Source organism: Oryx dammah, unplaced genomic scaffold (genome assembly GCF_014754425.2).
Source record: "Oryx dammah isolate SB20612 unplaced genomic scaffold, SCBI_Odam_1.1 HiC_scaffold_13, whole genome shotgun sequence".
In the NCBI taxonomy this organism is placed as follows: domain Eukaryota; kingdom Metazoa; phylum Chordata; class Mammalia; order Artiodactyla; family Bovidae; genus Oryx; species Oryx dammah.
Window position 1 is genome coordinate 39907305 of NW_024070197.1, and position 18899 is coordinate 39926203.

Genomic DNA, 18899 nt, shown 5'->3' on the forward strand with positions numbered 1-18899 from the left:
GCTGCTTTGACATCTGGGGCCATGTTGATACTGGAGGGACTGCCTCTCCCAGGTTCGCTAATTCCTAGAGGCCTGCAAGCACATATAACATATGCATGCTAATCAATCCAGAGCCCATACCTCAACCACCTCCTTCACTGGGACACTATCCTCTTCCCTAATCATCTCAGGGCTAGGTACCAAACAACCAGAGACAGCACTTTTACCCTAGAGCCCACCGAGGTGATTCAAACTAGCCAATCCTAAGCCTGCTCACCATGCCTTCTTACAGAAACCACTAAGGCTTTTGCCACGTGTTCCCCTTACTTCATGTGCCCCGACTGACCTCAGTGCTTCCTCAGTGGCCCTGCATAGCACGATCTGCCGCCTGTTTCTAGAGAAATGTGAGTAGAAACTTCTTCCCTCATGACAGTCATATCCCTGTCTGGATATCTTACCATACCTTATTATAGCAAACCTTCAGTTCAGTTCAGTTGCTCAGTCGTGTCCGACTCTTTGCGACCCCATGAATTGCAGCACGCCAGGCCTCCCTGTCCATCACCGACTCCCGGAGTTCACTCAGACTCACGTCCATGGAGTCAGTGATGCCATCCAGCCATCTCATCCTCTGTCGTCCCCTTCTCCTCCTGCCCCCAATCCCTCCCAGCATCAGAGTCTTTTCCAATGAGTCAACTCTTCGCATGAGGTGGCCAAAGTACTGGAGTTTCAGCTTTAGCATCATTCCTTCCAAAGAACACCCAGGGCTGATCTCCTTTAGAATGGACTGGTTGGATCTCCTTGCAGTCCAAGGGATTCTCAAGAGTCAAATACTTATATACATTTGTGTTTTCTACTTTTTGAAAACAGTTTTACTGAGACATAATCCACATACTATTTAATCACCCACTGAAAACGTGTAATTCACAGATACATGTGTATGTATGACTGAATCACTTTTGCTGCACACCTGAAACTAGTAACATTGTTAATCAACTATAATATAAATTAAAAACTAAAAGTAAATTTAAAAAAATGGCAGAATGTTGATATGATGGGTGATGGGTACCTGGTTTATACTGTTTTCTCTACTCTTGCGAATGTTTTAACATTTCCATAATAAAAGGGTTAAAAAGAAGTGTGATGGGGTGAGTGGGAGGAAATCTCAAAAAAAAAAAAGTGGGTTTTAATATAGTCACAGATTTGCACAACCAACACTACAATTAATTTCAGAATCTTTCCATTACCCAGAAAAGAAACTCCTCACCCAGAGCAGTCACTCCCTAGGCCCCCTAATCTATCACTCCCTTGACAACCTCTAATTACTCTGTTTCTCCATATTTGCCTACTCTGGGCATTGCATGTAAATGGTACTATAGAGTAATAGTCTTTTGTGACTGACTTCTTTCACTTAGCGTGTTTTTTCAAGGTTCATCCATGTTGGAGTATGTATTAGTAGTTTATTCTTTTTTATTGCCAAACAGTATTCCATTATATGGATATACCACTTTCATTTATCAATTTATCAGTCGTTAGACATTTGGATTGTTTCCCCTTTCTGGCGACTACAAGTAATGCCGCTATGAACACTCATGTACAGGTTTCTGTGTGGACAACTGTTTTCATTCCTGCTGGGTATACGCCTGGGAGTGGAACTGCTCATTTATATGGAAACTCTATATTTAACCTTTTGAGGAACTGCTAGACGGTTTTGTAAACTCTGCACTATTTTACATTCCTACTGACAGTATATGAGGGTTTCAATATTTTCCACATTCTTTCCATTTGTTATTACCTATCTTTTTGGCTACAGCCATCCTAGTGGGGGTGAAGTGGTATCTTTCTGTGGTTTTGATCTGCAACTCCCTGATGATTAGTGAATTGAAAATCTTTTCATCTGTTTACTGGACATGAATAGATCTCCTTTGGAGAAATGCCTATTCAGATCTGCTCATCTTAAAATGGGGTTGTCTTTTGGTGCAGCCACTATGTAAAACAATAAGGAGGTTTCTCAAAAGAAAAAATGCTAAAAATAGAACTACCATATGATCCAGCAACTTCACTGGGGATATATACTTGGCGAAAATGAAAACATTAATTCAAAAAGATACAGGTATCCAATGTTCGTAGCAGCACAGTAGCCAAGATATGGAAACAACTCAAGTGCCCATCCACAGGTGATAAAGAAGATGTGTGTGTGTGTGTGTGTGTGTGTGTGTGTATGTATATGTATATATATACACAATAGACTACTATTCACTCATAAAAAAGAATGAAAATTTGCATTAGCAGCAACGTGGATGGACCGAGAAAGCATCATACTTAGTGAAATTAGACAGAAACAAATACTGTATGACATCACTTATATATGATAGCTGAAAAATAATACAAACAAATGTGCCTGCAAAACAGAAACAGACAGACAGATACAGAAAACAAACTAATGGTTACCAGAGAGGAGAGGGAAAGGGGGAGGAGCACATTAGGTACGGGATTAAGAGACACAAACTACTACACATAAAACAGGTAAGGAACAAGGATATATTGTAGAGCACAGGGAATTATAGCCATTATCTTTTAACAACTTTCAATGGATAATAACCTGTAAAAATACTGAGTCACAATGCTGTACAACTGAAACTAATATTGTAAATCAATACTACTTCAAAACAGAGTTGTCTTTTTATCATTGAGTTGTAAGAGATTTTAATATATTCTGGATGTAAGTCCCTTATCCAATATATAATATATAAACATTTTCTCCCCATTCTGTGGGTTATTTCCTTCCCTGATAGTGTCCTTTAAATCACAAAAGCTTTTTAATTTTGATGAAGTTCAGTTTATTTTTGATTCTGTCACTTGCGCTTTTGGTTTCATATCCAAAAAGGCTCTGTCTAACCTAAGGTCAGGAAGATTTATGCCTATGTTTTCTTCTAAGAGTTTTAAAAGTTTAAAGACAAATACCATATGATTTCACTTATATGCAGAATCTCAAAATCAAATCAAGTGAACAAACATAACAAAACAGAAATAGACTCATAGATTCAAAGAACAGGTGGTTGCCAGAGGGGAGGGAGGTCGCGGGAACGAGTGAAATGCAGGGAGGGAGATGAGGAGGTACAAACTTCCAATTATAAAATAAATGCATCAATGGAATGAAATACACAGAATGGGAAATACAGTCAATAATACCATAATAACTTTGTATGGTGAGATGGTAACTAGACTTATTGTGATCATTCTGTAAAGAAATATCGAATCACTATGTTACACCTGGAATTAACAAAGTGTTCTAGGTCAATTATACTTCAATTAAAAAAAAAGATTGCTGTGGCCATTCCAGGTTCCTTGAATTTCTATACAAATTTTAGGATCAATTTATAAATTGCTGCAAAAAAGCCACCTGGGATTTTGATAGGAATTGCATTTAATCCACAGATCAATTTGGGGAGTGTTAACATCTTAATGAGATGAAGTTTTCCAATCCACGCACATGGACTTTCTTTCACCTTCTTTCTTAAATAATGGAGAAGGCAATGGCAACCCACTCCAGTACTCTTGCCTGGGAAATCCCGTGGATGGAGGAGCCTGGTGGGCTGCAGTCCAGGGGGTCCTAAAGAATCAGACATGACCAAGTGACTTCCCATTCACTTTTCACTTTCATGCATTGGAGAAGGAAATGGCAACCCACTCCAGTGTTCTTGCCTGGAGAATCCCAGGGATGGCGGAGCCTGGTGGGCTGCCATCTATGGGGTCGCACAGAGTCGGACACGACTGAAGTGACTGAGCAGCAGCAGCAGCAGCAGCAGTATACACGTTCCTCCACGTTTCATGTTTGTTTTACTTAGCAACACGGCCTGGAGACACTCTATCCATGGTGGTGTATATTCGCATTCCTTTGTGCTACTGAAAAGCACTCTGCTATGCACATGCACCACATTTATTCAACCAGTCCCCTATTGATGGACACTGGAATGGTTTCTAACTTTTGCTATCACAACCAATGCTGCAAAGAATATCTTTCTGCACACATCTTTTTGTACTTTTGCCAGTGTATCTTTGGGAGAGACCTTCAGAAGTGTGACAGCTGGGTCAAGAGTAAATTCACTAACTACTGCCAAATTCTCTATCCCACCAGCACTCTATCCCCACCAGTTGTAAGTGAGAATGTATTCAGAGGCCAGTGATTTTAAGGCATACCAGGGTTGGGAACCTTGAAATGTAAAAATTAGCTATGAAAATTATGAGGAAAGTCATCGAGGTGGCTGGTGCCCAGAGGAAGTGTGCAATTCACGGACTGTGCGGTGCATTCGCAGAAGCCCTGACTGGGGTGGGGGAGAGGGGAGGTGGCGGGAGGGACCATGGAGGCAGGCAATCTGGGGTAGGGATGATGCTACTAATACGAACAAAGGTTGTTTCCCCTTCTCAGGGCGGAGAAATCCAAAGGTTCCCTGCCCCAATTTTTCCAAGCCAGAAAGCCTCTCCTGAGCAGAAAGCCAGAGAAGCTGAAGTCAAACAGTCCAGTCCCAGGAGAACAGGAAGACAAAAGCTGTTCTCAAAACAAAGTCCAGAGGCCTGGGTTAGTCCCACCTATCAGATACTGACTGAAAATCCTGGACAGCTCACTTGTCCAAGTTTCCTTTTTTTCCTGCTAAAATGTGGAGGAAAGCCCTGCCTCTCTCACTTCTCAGGCCTGTGAAGACCAGTTGGGAGAATGCCCATGATAAGCCTTCAGGAACTGAAAATGCCTCACAAACATGAGGGATTCTCACTGTCCAAGCTGGATTGGAGTTCTGGTGTGATCACCTGCTATCTGACTCCTCAATATAAAAAGCAGACAGTCACACTTATTTCAAAGGGTTATTTTATTTCACAGGAAAGTACATAATGCATGTAAAGTACTTGGCACAGTGTCTGACAAAAAATAAGTGCTTTAAAAGGTAGGTTAGTAGTATGAGCACAGAAAATGTTATAATCTGCTGTTTAACTCTGGGCAAATAAAATGGTATACATGTTTTGCCTGATCATGGGGAAAACTGTGAAAGAACAATCAAGTTAATGGCACTGATCACCTTGGAGCGTAAAGTCAGGCAGAGAGTGATTGCTGACTTTTTCTTTGTATCCGAGGTTGTTTGGTTTCTGAGCTGAATGGAAAAATTCAATGAGGCATCGCCCGTGGGAAAAGAGGGGGATGTAACTGACGATGAGATTGGGGTTCACAGCTACTGATAACATTCTATGTCTTAACTGTGCAGTGTGCACAGCGGTATTCATTCACTTTACTACTATTTACACCATGAGTCGGCAAACAACTCCGTAAAAGGCAGACAGCAAGTACTTCAGGCTTTGCCGGCCATACAGTCTGTCATTACTACTCAACTCGGCTACTGTAACACAAAGGCAGCATAGACAATACATAAACAAGTACGTGTGGCTGTGTTCCAATAAAACTTTAACAGGCAGCGGGTTGCATTTGGCTTCTGGGTCTTAGTCTGCCAACCCCTGATTTATACCTTCATATACGTTATGCATATTCTTTTTATGTGTGAAGAAATTTAACAATTTAAAAATAATCACACACACATGCAAAAAAGCAATCAAATCTGTTCCCTAAAATGAAAAATCCAACACAGTCTATTTAAACAAATGCATTTCAACACAGAACAATTCAATCTTAAATCTACAATCCAATCTTAACTAAAATCTTGAAGACAGAAATTTCTTTCAAAATTTATTTCATGTAAGAAAATTTTCTCTATTCACTTCTTTCCTCTGCCTTCATCCTGTACTAAAATATTCACATCACACTTTATGTCTCTGCCTATCACAGAGATGGAAAAATACAGTCATCAGCCCTTTGGTTTCTTTTTAAGCACCTGCCCCACCCTATACCCATTCTTTCAACGTTCCAACTTCCTCCCCCCTAAAATGATGAATTTAAGGTAGAAAGAGATGAGGAAGAATGGAAATTTACAAGAAAGAGAGCATGACTGATAATCGTTACCAAGAAAACATTTTCCCTTTTCGCTCTTAATGGGCTGTAAAGCTGATGCAATTAAATCATAACTATAGCAACTCAGCTGGCATCACAGCCCTTTCGCTCCAGCAGCATCCTTTCTCATAAGCAAAGCCTGCGTGCTCGAGCCCCGGGGTAACTGCAGGCAGCCAGGAGCTGCAGCAGCAGGAGCCTGCAGGGAGGGCAAGCTAGTGGAAATGTCTGAAGACTGGCTGGGGTGTTGGGCAATAATGTAGGGGGGGCAAGGATGGTTAATATAAAATCCTTGCCAGGGTTCCCCTGATGTGCCTTTACCAATACCAACAGAACCAAGAAAACTTAGTATTTTAAAAAAATAAAATTCTGGGGAGGCCTACATAAGGATTTCTACAACATCCTTACCGATTCAGCATGGCAGCCAAAACATTCAGATCTCAAGATGAGTTGAAAAAAGCAAATGTGGCTGTTATACTCATCCTGGTGACATTCACTATGGATCCAAAACAATGTCCCCACCTTAATACCGGCACTTAGGTCTTTCTCAAGTTTAAGGAATGAAGACTGAGCAGATGACTGGCGATTCCCATGATGTATTTTCCACAGAGAATCTCAGCCACTTTCCAGACCCAGCAAGGTCACCAGTAACAACACCTCTCCATCCTCCCATGACCCTTCCATGAGGGCTAAAGGAGCACACACTCTGGAGTCAACCTCACTGGGTCTGCATCCTGACTCACTACTCGCCAGCTGTGTGATCCGAGAGAGTTATTGCCCTCTCTGAGCCTTAGCTGCTCAACTGTAATACAGGGGTCACAGTCCTACTATTTATTGTGAAAGTGAAAGTATTAGTCACTCAGTTGTGTCCCACTCTGTGACCCCACGGAATGTAGCCAGCCAGGCTCCTCTGTCCATGGAATTCTCCAGGCAAGAACACTGGAGTGGGTTGCCATTTTATTGTGAGGACTAAGCAAAATCTTACTGATGTACAGTAAGTAATCAATAAACACATTTGTTATGGAAAGTAGCAAGATTTTTTTTCTACCTCACTAAAGAATAAGTTCCTTGAGGGCAAGGACCATGTCTAATACACGGTTGTAGCTGAGAGATGGTCCAGGCCTGGCACAGTGGGGACCCCAAACATATGTAGAATCAACAACCCAATGCATGCTGTGTGGCAGCAGCAGCCACTGGTCAGTCAGTCAATCTGCACTTTTCTCCCACTGCACATTCTCGGGGCTCACCCACTTTCCTCTTCTACAATCAACTGGCAGGCACTGCATTTCCAAGGTCTTTTAGAAGCAGCCTATGGGGTCACTGACAATAAGCAGACAGAATCACTACTCATGTGGATGGCTTCTCATCACTAACTGCTCATCAATTTCTTCCAAGTGCTCTTAAAAATGGTGCCCATCACTTCGTGCTCTCTGGCTTTAAAGGGAACACTTATCTGTGTGACCCACATTTACCAATATACTATGTGACCCATTTATGACCCAACAGTCAGTGAACCCAAGCAGGAAAATGACTGGGACGCTTCTGCATGGCAAAGCTCTACACCCTTTCTCACCGTGATCACCTCTGCCTGTGACAGGGGCTCACAGCTTGGTCAGGCAGACAGGCTGGAAAAGCCAGGAAGGTGGGGGACAAAGCAGCACTGCTGATCTGTTTATAAAACCTCTCTTGAATTCCTGAGGATCTGGCTTGTATCTGGATTTTACAGACTGCGGCCAAATTCAAGGCAGGAAAGAAGAAACAGATCCTGCCCCCGAGCCCCCCAGTGCCAGTGCTCCCTCCCCAGCAGTACTCACGCCTTGACATCTGCTGTCTCCTGGGATGTGCGTGTGAGGGTACGGGAACGCAGACGCTCGCCCGCCTGCTGGATCTCCTGCAGGTTCCGTTCCACATGGGGAAGCTCTGAGATGCCCTCGGTCTCTGCGGCAAGCTGTTCAGCTTGCTGAAGGAGCTCACCAAACCCCTCAGTATCCATTGGGGATGCAGATCCTAGGTGGGGGAGAAGGAAAAAGAGACCCTAGTCAAGGGACGGATGGGTTTCACAACTGCCTGAACCTGTCACAAGCTCAATGAAACACTGGGACTTTCTGAAAACAGACAAGGAGACAGGTCCTCAACAAGCAGTGTTTGTTCCTGAACGTAGCCCAAGAACAACAGGTCTGACAGAGAAAATGAGTCAGACTGAGAAATAGATCACTTCTGTCCATATTGACAGCCCCAAGATTGATTTCTGCCACCAGAACAAAAGCAAAGATATTAAGGCACAGACTAGAATTCCTGTCTCCCTCCACAGACTCAGAGCTGACAGGGGATGGAAGCCATAGGCAACCTCTGAGAGGCCCAAAGAACCCTCAGCTATGCCTCCCTCCTTCTGCCCGTCTGAGACAGGAAAACGCCCCGCCTGCAGAGGGCTGGGCAATTAGGCCCTTATCTTATATGATTCCCAGCAACTCTGTGAGGACCCTGAGAAGACAGAGAAGCAACGTCAGTCCACAGGGCTCAGTCCTGTGCCCAGAACAGTCTCTGCAGCAACGAGGCAGAACTGAGGCCAGAAGACAGGCTTCTGACTGATCCCTGTTAGTCTCACACACCTGCTCCTTTGCTAACATAAAAGACAGTGTGTTAAAATTCATGTCCAAGTCTCCACTCATTCTTCTTTAGCTTCACCTCTGAGAGCAGAGATCCATCTCTGCTTGTTATATATGACTCTCAGAATATTAGACTTGCTAATACATCTACTACTTTCAGAAATACCACTGCAACTAATAATTATACAATAGTAGCTGGCTTCTAGATGATGAATATTATTAGTAAGATCACCTGTTCCTCCAACAACTGACTGAGAAATGCGCTTTGAACACTGTTGATATTTAATGCACATTACACATTTATGAATCTTCTATATACTGTACCATCCTAGTATAAGGTTCATGACCAAGGAGTTTTTAACTACTACCACTACTGAAATCAACAGAAGATAAATAGTATCTTCATCATTTTAAAAAATTTCACTGCTAAAAGGTTAACAAAATTATTATTTATTAAAAAAGAACAAGTCTTTCAAAAGTAGCTTTTGTTGATAATTTTCCTCTTTGTTCCAAAGGCATGGCTTCTATTGTACTTTTGAAATCCCTTGGCCTAGAAGTGTAGTTACAATGTTAATGTAATATACAATTACGTCTCAGCTATGAAGCTCAGGTTAATGTTAAAAGGGCATGGTCTCCACCATAAATCCACAGCAAGAGAATAAGGAGTTTTAAAAATGAACATTAAAGGACATTAACTTTAAAGGCAAGGGCACAAGGTTAAAACAAAAACAGCTCAGCTGGAATAAACATTGAAATATTTCTATATTCTTTATGAAGTGCCAAGCTGACTTTAATATTTAGATGAAAAGTCATGTACACTATAACACTTTATCTAAAGCTTCTAGATATTCATGGTTTTTTTTTTTTTGTTTTTTTTTAACAGGCTTCAGCAATACGTGAACCATGAACTTCCAGATGTTCAAGCTGGTTTTAGAAAAGGCAGAGGAACCAGAGATCAATTTGCCAACATCCGCTGGATCATCGAAAAAGTAAGAGAGTTCCAGAAAAACATCTATTTCTGCTCTATTGACTATGCCAAAGCCTTTGACTGTGTGGATCACAATAAACTGTGGAAAATTCTGAAAGAGATGGGAATACCAGACCACCTGACCTGCCTCTTGAGAAATCTGTATGCAGGTCAGGAAGCAACAGTTAGAACTGGACATGGAATGACAGACTGGTTCCAAATAGGAAAAGGAGTATGTCGAGGCTGTATATTGTCACCCTGCTTATTTAACTTCTATGCAGAGTACATCATGAGAAACGCTGGGCTGGAAGAAGCACAAGCTGGAATCAAGATTGCCGGGAGAAATATCAATCACCTCAGATGACAGATATGCAGATGACACCACCCTTATGGCAGAAAGTGAAGAAGAACTAAAAAGCCTTTTGATGAAAGTGAAAGTGGAGAGTGAAAAAGTTGGCTTAAAGCTCAACATTCAGAAAATGAAGATCATGGCATCTGGTCCCATCACTTCATGGGAAATAGATGGGGAAACAGTGGAAACAGTGTCAGACTTTATTTTTGGGGGGCTCCAAAATCACTGCAGATGGTGACTGCAGCCATGAAATTAAAAGACGCTTATTCCTTGGAAGAAAAGTTATGACCAACCTAGATAGCATGTTGAAAAGTAGAGACATTACTTTGCCAACAAAGGTCCGTCTAGTCAAGGCTATGGTTTTTCCAGTGGTCATGTATGGATGTGAGAGTTGGACTGTGAAGAAAGCTGAGTGCCAAAGTATTGATGCTTTTGAACTGTGGTGTTGGAGAAGACTCTTGAGAGTCCCTTGGACTGCAAGCAGATCCAACCAGTCCATTCTGAAGGAGATCAGCCCTGGGATTTCTTTGGAAGGACTGATGCTGAAGCTGAAACTCCAGTAATCTGGCCACCTCATGCGAAGAGTTGACTCATTGGAAAAGACTCTGATGCTGGGAGGGATTGGGGGCAGGAGGAGAAGGGGAAGACAGAGGATGAGATGGCTGGATGGCATTACTGACTCAATGGAGGTGAGTCTGAGTGAACTCCGGGAGTTGGTGATGGACAAGGAGGCCTGGCGTGCTGCGATTCATGGGGTCGCAAAGAGTAGGACACAACTGAGTGACTGAACTAAACTGACTGAATGGAATCAGGTTGTAACTGGCCATCTCTACCTGTGGGAAAATTTAGATTACAGAGTAAGAGGTACTTTCTGGGACAGAAGAATAAAGAAACAGAATATTATTACACAATGGCTCCTGCCTAATGGAGAAATGTTTTTCCTTCAGAAACCTACAAGGCCAATGACATTCTATGAAGTGTCAGAAACATGGTCTCTCACCACAAAGAGGAAAGAAAAGAAACATGCTGCCTCTTCTCCCACATTTTTTTTACTCTAAGATAAAAATAATTTGTCAAACAGAGCCAAGGAGAAGAAAACACTTTTTTTCCTTCATAAGGAAAATTTTGGAACTCCTTGAATAAAACACTGAATGAAACAAAACTTTAAGTTTAAAAAAAAGCAGAGAGAAGAAAATACATCCAATATTTCACATAACATTTCCATGTCAGAGAAATTCAGACAAAAGAAATGTTCAACTTCTCAAATGACTTATCCATACAAAGACTTAAAGTGATGCATTTGAGGGTAAGTAATAAATGTAAAATAAAAGTCATGCTTTACTTCAATATGGTCCAATAAATGTGATTTGTCAAAGTTAATGAAGAATTATTCTGACCATAGTAAAATAAAGGCTGAATTTCTAAACAACATCCTAAACTTCAGTCAATTCAGTTCAGTCACTCATTCATGTCCAACTCTTTGTGACCCCATGGACTGCAGCACGCCAAGCCTTCCTGTCTATTACCAACTCCTGGAGCTTACTCAAACTCATGTCCATCAAGTCCATGATGCCATCCAACCATCTCATCCTATGTCGTCCCCTTCTCCTCCTGCCTTCAATCTTTCCCAGCATCAGGGTCTTTTCCAGTCAGTACTTCACATCAGGTGGCCAAAGTACTGGAGTTTCAGCTTCAGCATCAGTCCTTCCAATGAATACTCAGGCTGATTTCTTTTAGGATTGACTGGTCTGATCTCCTTGCAGTCCAAGGGACTCTCAAGAGTCTTCTCCGACACCATAGTTCAAAAGCATCAATTCTTCGGTGCTCAGCTTTCTTTATGGTCCAACTCTCACATCCATACATGACTACTGGAAAAACCATAGCTCTGACTAGACAGACATTTGTCGGCAAAATAATGTCTCTGCTTTTTAATATGCTATCTAGGTTGGTCATAGCTTTTCTTCCAAGGAGCAAGCATATTTTAATTTCATGGCTGCAGTCACCATCTGCAGTGATTTTGGAGCCCAAGAAAATAAAGTCTGCCACTGTTTCCCCATCTATTTCCCATGAAGTGATGGGACCAGATGCCATGATCTTAGTTTTATGAATGTTGAGCTTTAAGCCAGCTTTTAAACTCTCCTCTTTCACTTTCATGAAGATGTTCTTTAGTAGTTCTTTGCTTTCTGCCATCCTAAACTTAACATGTCCCAAACTGAGCTTTAACCTCTTGTCTATAAAACTTGCTCCCTGGCCTTCTCAGTGTGGAGACCCCACCAGTCACTTGGGTCAAAATCCTTAAGTTCAGTTCAGTTGCTCAGTCGTGTCTGACTCTTTGCGACCCCATGAATTGCAGCACGCCTGGCCTCCCTGGCCATCACGAACTCCCCGAGTTCACTCAGACTCACGTCCATCGAGTCAGTGATGCCATCCAGCCATTTCATCCTCGGTCGTCCCCTTCTCCTCCTGGCCCCAATCCCTCCCAGCATCAGAGTCTTTTCCAATGAGTCAACTCTTCGCATGAGGTGGCCAAAGTACTGGAGTTTCAGCTTCAGCATCATTCCTTCCAAAGAAATCCCAAGGCTGATCTCCTTGCAGTCCAAGGGACTCTCAAGAGTCTTCTCTAAAAATCCTTAAAGCTCTCCCCAATTCACATCCCACATGAGATAGGCCAACAAAGCCTTTCAATCTACCGTCAAAGTGCACCCAGGATCTACCTCTTCCCACCATCTTCCCCATCCAAGTCACTATCACCTCTTTCTGGCTCCCCAGCTTAAGCCCTTGACTCCTACAGTCTCAACCTGACAACTAGTGGTCCTTCAAAGGTCTGATCACATCCATCCTCTGTTTAAACCTATTGTGTTAACACAGAGTGAAGTTCAGTGAAGCAACCCACCTCTTCTCTCCTCGGAGACTCGTCTCCAGCCCCATCCCTCCTCCTTTCCTGCACCCCAGTCATTCTGGGACTCTGTGCTGCTCCCCTATGAATCAAACACCGTCCTGTCCTTTTTCTGTACCCTAGCTCTCTCAACTGTCACCATGCCTTTGATGCCAACCTGGGCTTCCCTTCCTTGGTTTGATCCCTTGGTTGGGAAGATCCCCTGGAGAAGAGAACTGTAATATTCTTGCCTGGAGAATTACATGGACAGAGGAGCGTGGCAGGCTACAGTCCATGGAGTCACAAAGAGTCAGACACAACTGAGCGACTTCCACTTCACTTCATTTCATAAGACAGAATATTTAGGAGTACTGCCTGTTCCCACCCTCAGCACTCCCCCATCTCCCTATGGTCTGTCACCCCAGCCAGAATGTAAACTGCACAAGGATGGAGATTTTTGCCTGTTTTGTTCACTGAGGTTCACCCAGTCCCTAGAACAGTGCCTGGCACACAGTAGGTGCTCATCTGTTGAATGAATAGTAGGAGTTTTGTTCTTCCATTTATGGAGACTGTTTTTCTTGAAGGCTTCCTACACATTCTTGCCAAATCCACTGGCAAGCAGAGACCAGAGCAAAAACATTCCCTTCCGACTACCAACTGATACTTAACATTTCTGAGGCTGCACAGCATAAGGCAGTGACAGTATAAATGGCATGAATTCAGATCACACTTGGTCCAGACAAGTGCTTTCCCTCTAAATACCGAGACAAAAACCCAGTGGTATTTTAGAAGAAATAGCCCAGTTTTCAGGTGGACAAATTCCAAACTAAAAGAACAAATAATACATAGAATTGTGCTATACAACTTCAGAGTAGAAAATAAGCTTGTTCCATGTCTGTCTGAAAGAAGACAGTAATATATATAATACTATATTTGGGAAAAACTGGATTTGTCCTGCATTATAACTCAACCAATGGAAACTGATTTATCAAAAAATGCTATTAAAGTTTCCAAGTCTACACTTTGATACAGTTATCATCCTGTTTCATTAAAATTTTCAAATGCATGTTTAATTTAACAAGTTTAAAGACAATTTTTAACCTTTCTGCAAAAATAAATATCAAATTAGCCACAAAACATAAGGGGTTAAACCAACCAAATATCTTGATCCAAGATATTGAAAACTGATCAGGAAAATAACCCCACAGGCTTAGTCCAACAGAGAGAACTAAAATGGGATGGGGAAGAGGGAGCTGTCAGGGTGAAGTCCAAGCTCTGTGTTGGGGAAATCTGGTCAGGACACACGCAGAGACTGGACGTCAGCTGCACCGCAGGAAGCTACAGAGGAGGGAGCCACTCCACGGGAAGAAGCCACTGAGAACCCACCAAGAGGGCTGCGGCACAGCCAGGGCAGCAAATCTGGGGCTGGACGGGAAAAGACCAGCAAGGAGAGCTCACGGCACCAGGGCCCCTCTCCATCAGTAGGACTCCGTGCCTGACTGCAAGGGGCCCCTGGAAACACTGAAAGGCGCCTCAGAGAGCACAGCAGGGTACGAGGGCTCTGTGCCTCTGGGAAGGAGTCCTCCAACAACCTCCTCAAACACCCAGTGAAGCTTAAAATGAAGGGCAAACTTATCACTGCTGTCAGAAGGCAAGGCTGGTTGCCCTTTGGGGGGCAGGGGGAGGGAGAAAGGAGGCTTCTGGGGATTGGTAATTTTCTTACACTTGGTGCTGCTTAATAGTGTGTTCAATTTGAGCAAGACTCATCGTTTACACACATTTCTGATTGTGCATCACACTTGAGTAAAAAGTTCCCCTCCAAAGCGAAAGTCAATGACCCACTGGTGAATGCTTCCTAGGTGAAAGTTCCCCAGTTCAGACCTCTTCACCACACCTAGAGGATGCTGAGAAAATTAACTAGAGGAAAAAATTAAAGCCTGCAGCTTTAGAGAGACAGCTCCTATTTACAGCTAAAGCCAAAGACTGGGCAGATTTCCATTTCCTCAAATTAGTTAGCATTCACCTGTCCTTCAGTGTCCAAAAAAATGCCCTTTCTATGCACATAAACATTTTCAACAAAGAGAAAAAAAAAATCTCCAAATTGCATATAGGATGAAATGAACTTAAAAAAAAAAGGGTAAAGCAAAAATGTATCAAATAATTTTGGTCTACTTGATATTAACATGTTTCTTAATTATGAAAAATATGGTCATTTCCATATAATACAACCATGTTAAATATTTAATCAAGTCAGAAAAGAGTAGTGTAGTATAATAAATACATTTGGTCTTTGTCCCCAAGTTCCTGGCACAAAGCTTCTATAACCCCTGGAATGTCCTGAAGTTCTGAGTCTTCTGTAACTCACAATGAACCCTTTTAAGCACACCTGAATTTATGCAAATGAGGTAACTTGGAGGTGCTATGCTAGGTGGCCTCAGGATGGGGCTGGTCACCAGGAAGTCCAAGTGATTAGAAGGTTGGAACTTTTGGCCCTACCCACCAACCTCTGGCAAGGGGAAACGAGGGCTGCAGACTAAGCTCTATAGAAACTTCTGAACAATGAGATTTGCTGAGTTTCTGGGTTGGTGAGTCACCTACATGCTGGGACAATGGTTCCAGGAGAACAGGAATGGTACCCAGGTTCCACAGAGACAGAAGCTCCTGGCCTAAAGACTCATCTGGACCCCATCTTATGTACCTCTGCACTTGGCCATTCATCCTTCATGACAAACTGGTGAGCGTTAAATAAATGTTTCTCTGATTTCTGAACTGCTCTAGTGAACTAATTAAACCTAGAGGTGGGGGGGGCGGATACAAGAGCCTCTGATCTGCAGCCAGTTGGTCATAAGTACAGGTAACAATCTAGGAAAGATTAAGGGTAGGAGGAGAAGGGGATGACAGAGGATGAGAAGGTTGGACGGCATCACCAACTCAATGGACATGAGTTTGAGCAAACAGGGGAGACTGGGAAGTCTGGTGTGCTGTAGTGCATAGGATCGCTAAGAGTCGGACATGACTTGTGACTAAACAACAACTCTTGCAACTACTCAACTCCACTTTAAAGCAGTTAACAGGTAAGTAAGTACGGAGGCGCTCTAATAAAACTTTAATCACGGCCACTTGAATATGAATTTTATAAAATTTTCACATGTCATGAAATAGTCTTTAGATTTTTTTCCCCCAAATGACTTAAAGACATAAAAAATAAAAACTCTTCTCAGTTTCTCTGGCCCATAGCCGTAGTCTGCCAATCCCCAGTTTGCCGAGGGTATCTGAGCTAGACCTGCTAAGCGCTTACCAGCCTGCTTCAGTGTCCTGCCTCACTAGGCCTTAGTAGTGACAACCCTCATACAGAGACTGAGCGACACAATCAGCCTGCTGTCACTTCCCTCCCCTCTTTAAGCTGTTCGTTTGGAGAGTACATCTAGGAGAAGAATCTGTTTGGTAAATGATGAAATGTGTCCAGTAAAGACACACAGAATGCGTTCTGACCTACCACACAGAATGCTAGTGGGAACTCACTGCCCTGTTTAGGTATACTGCAACATACTGAACAACCCAAGTGAAGTTTTCCTTTTCCTTATCACCCACAATCCAAACAGCCTGGCTCTCCAAGAAACACCAAGGGCTGAGAAAGAGATGAAAGGATAAAGACAAGACCATCCATTTTTTCTTCAGCGTTAAAGAACTCTCAATTCACTGAGGTGCATGGGGAGATGATACCAGCTACTTTCCCTGCAGAATGTCAAAGTACTCAAACAATACTTTATTACCACTCACTGTGGAATTCTAATTTTACCATATACTCAAATATTATCTCTTTCAACTACAAAGATCCTGCAATCTAATAAACGCACATTAAGCACTGCTATACATTTTCTGGATGTTGCCAGAGGAGGATTTCATATACATGAGGGGAAATAACTGATGTTGCAGTTTATACCTTTTTTCTTTAAAATATACAATAACAATGTTATTACTTCTTTCGATTATTTTTAGAAGTTTTGACAGTAATAAAAAAATATTTTAAAAGGAATTGGTAAACAGGAGAAGACTGAACTCTGAGCCCACACACCTGGTTCAAATCTAGAAGGTTCACTTACTAGCTGAAGGTGGGTTGACCTACCCTGGGATAGAATCCCAATCTCCCCCACAATTTTCTCGTCTCTAAAGAGGAGAGGACAATGCCTATCTATTTCAAGGCGCTGATGACACACAGGAAATATTTTTATTAACTCTCGTGATTTACGTCATCATAAAATGGTATTTTAGCTTCTTTCCAAAGTTGCCAATTTGGCAATATTTTGTCAATTGCAAACATCTCTGCTTCAAAGAAATCTAGTAAATATATGATACTAAATTATGACTTATTTAACCACAGCTTCATATCATTCAGTAAGAACTTCTGGGAGACAGGGACAATTTTTACATGTACAATTTTTAAATTCCCCACTATCAAATATGGTTTTAATTATAAATCCAAATTTCCACAATGAAAGTGTGATTCAAATGAAATTTAGCATTGAATTTGAAGCGGAAATCTTGCCCTCAAACCTTCTTATTAATTAGACTGTAGTAGGATTAAAACACAAGAACAGTGTTCAATGTTCAACACCAAGATTAATGAGGAAAGCCTCACAGGAAGTGTCAAAAGTTGAAGACTGGCTCTGTTCTCCACTCTTCTTCTGAATATATAAACTATGGTTAAATGACAATAGCATTCCACTTTATGCTGTATCTGTCGCTGTCAATTACAACAATAACCAAAATAAAATTACACCCTAACAGATACTATTGTTTCAGACACCTCTAGAAGACTAGAAAAAAAATTATTTTATAAAAGTGCTTTCAGATAATTTTTTATAGTCTTGTGAAACTAAGTAAAAGAGTTAGACCTAATCATTATTTAGAAGGTAGACACTGGAGAAAGTAAAGAACTAAAATAAATTACCCTAGAAAGAAGAGAAATTGAAGACCTGGTGATTCAGTACAATTATGGGGCTGGATGACTCCGTCAGGAGTGTGTAGTGTCAGCTTTCCTGATACATAAAATAACACTTGTATTATTTCAAGGAGCAAAGAGAAGCAGAAACCAAATATCCACACAGCCCACTTCCTGACAGACTCTCACAGTGGAAGGCCTGGGGTAGAATGTAGACTCCAACCTGGCTTTGCCCCACATCAGCCCTCTGACCCTGGGATCTGCCCTTCCTCATCTCCAGATCCCGGCTTTATCACCAATGAGATGAAGGGGTTAGCTCAGGTGATTTCTAAGGTCCTGCCCACCATGAAGAATCTATAGATGTGAGATATTTTAATTGCCTCTAAACTTAACAGAGGATGAGATGGTTGGATGGCGTCCCTGACTTGATGGACATGAGTTTGAGCAAGCTCCAGGAGTTGGTGATGGACAGGGAAGCCTGGAAGCCTGGTGTGCTGCAGTCCATGGGGCTGCAAAGAGTAAGACATGCCTGAGCAACCGAACTGACTGAAACCCAATGAACGGGTCCTCGGAAGGAGCAGCCCCAACTCAGTGGTGATGAAAAGTATCTGTATGTAGAATCTTGGGAACATAAACCAGGGCAGATCACCAAGCCTACCCCAAAAAGGCTTTGGCTCTCCTCTCTAAACTAAGGATTCTCAGCTGGGGGCGGCTTTGCCCCCTGGGGAGCTCTGGCACTACGGAGAGGCATTTCTGGTTGTCACGATTTAGAGAGAGACCACGCGCTACTGACATCTAGATGGCCGAGGCCAGGGGTGCTGCGAAACGTCCTACAATGCACAGCACAGCTTCCACAACGAATTATTCAGCCTAAAATATCAATAGTGTCAAGGCTGAGAAACCGTACAAAAACTAAGGAAGGCTTCTTGTCCTGAAGGCCACGACACTAGCATCAAAGGCACCCGGAACCTCTGGAAATATATGCATGCGTCTTAAAAAATACACAAGAAAAGCACTACAGCTGTTACCGGAGTCTAACAAAAGTCTGAGTCCCCTTCCCACTCTGCCTCAAATAATCTTAAAGCACTGTATAATTCAGAATTATACCATTTGGGTTTTTCATGGTGGTATATTCATGCCCCAGCATATCACACAGCACTGGAAAAGATCAAACCGCAGCTACATGGAACAA

General features: G+C 42.4%; 1 protein-coding gene and 1 long non-coding RNA gene across 2 annotated transcripts in view; both read right to left on the bottom strand.

Moving 5' to 3' along the window:
- Positions 1 to 501, bottom strand: part of LOC120873157 — a 1939-nt gene extending 1438 nt beyond the window's left edge. The window contains exon 1 of the long non-coding RNA XR_005723396.1: positions 1 to 501. This exon is cut by the window's left edge and continues 337 nt beyond it. This is a non-coding gene — a long non-coding RNA (uncharacterized LOC120873157).
- Positions 1 to 18899, bottom strand: part of NUP93 (nucleoporin 93) — a 104205-nt gene that overhangs the window by 79334 nt on the left and 5972 nt on the right. The window contains exon 2 of the mRNA XM_040253942.1: positions 7780 to 7972. Coding sequence (XP_040109876.1) covers positions 7780 to 7958 — 179 coding nt within the window. The 5' untranslated portion in view covers positions 7959 to 7972. The remainder of the gene's footprint in view (positions 1 to 7779; positions 7973 to 18899) is intronic.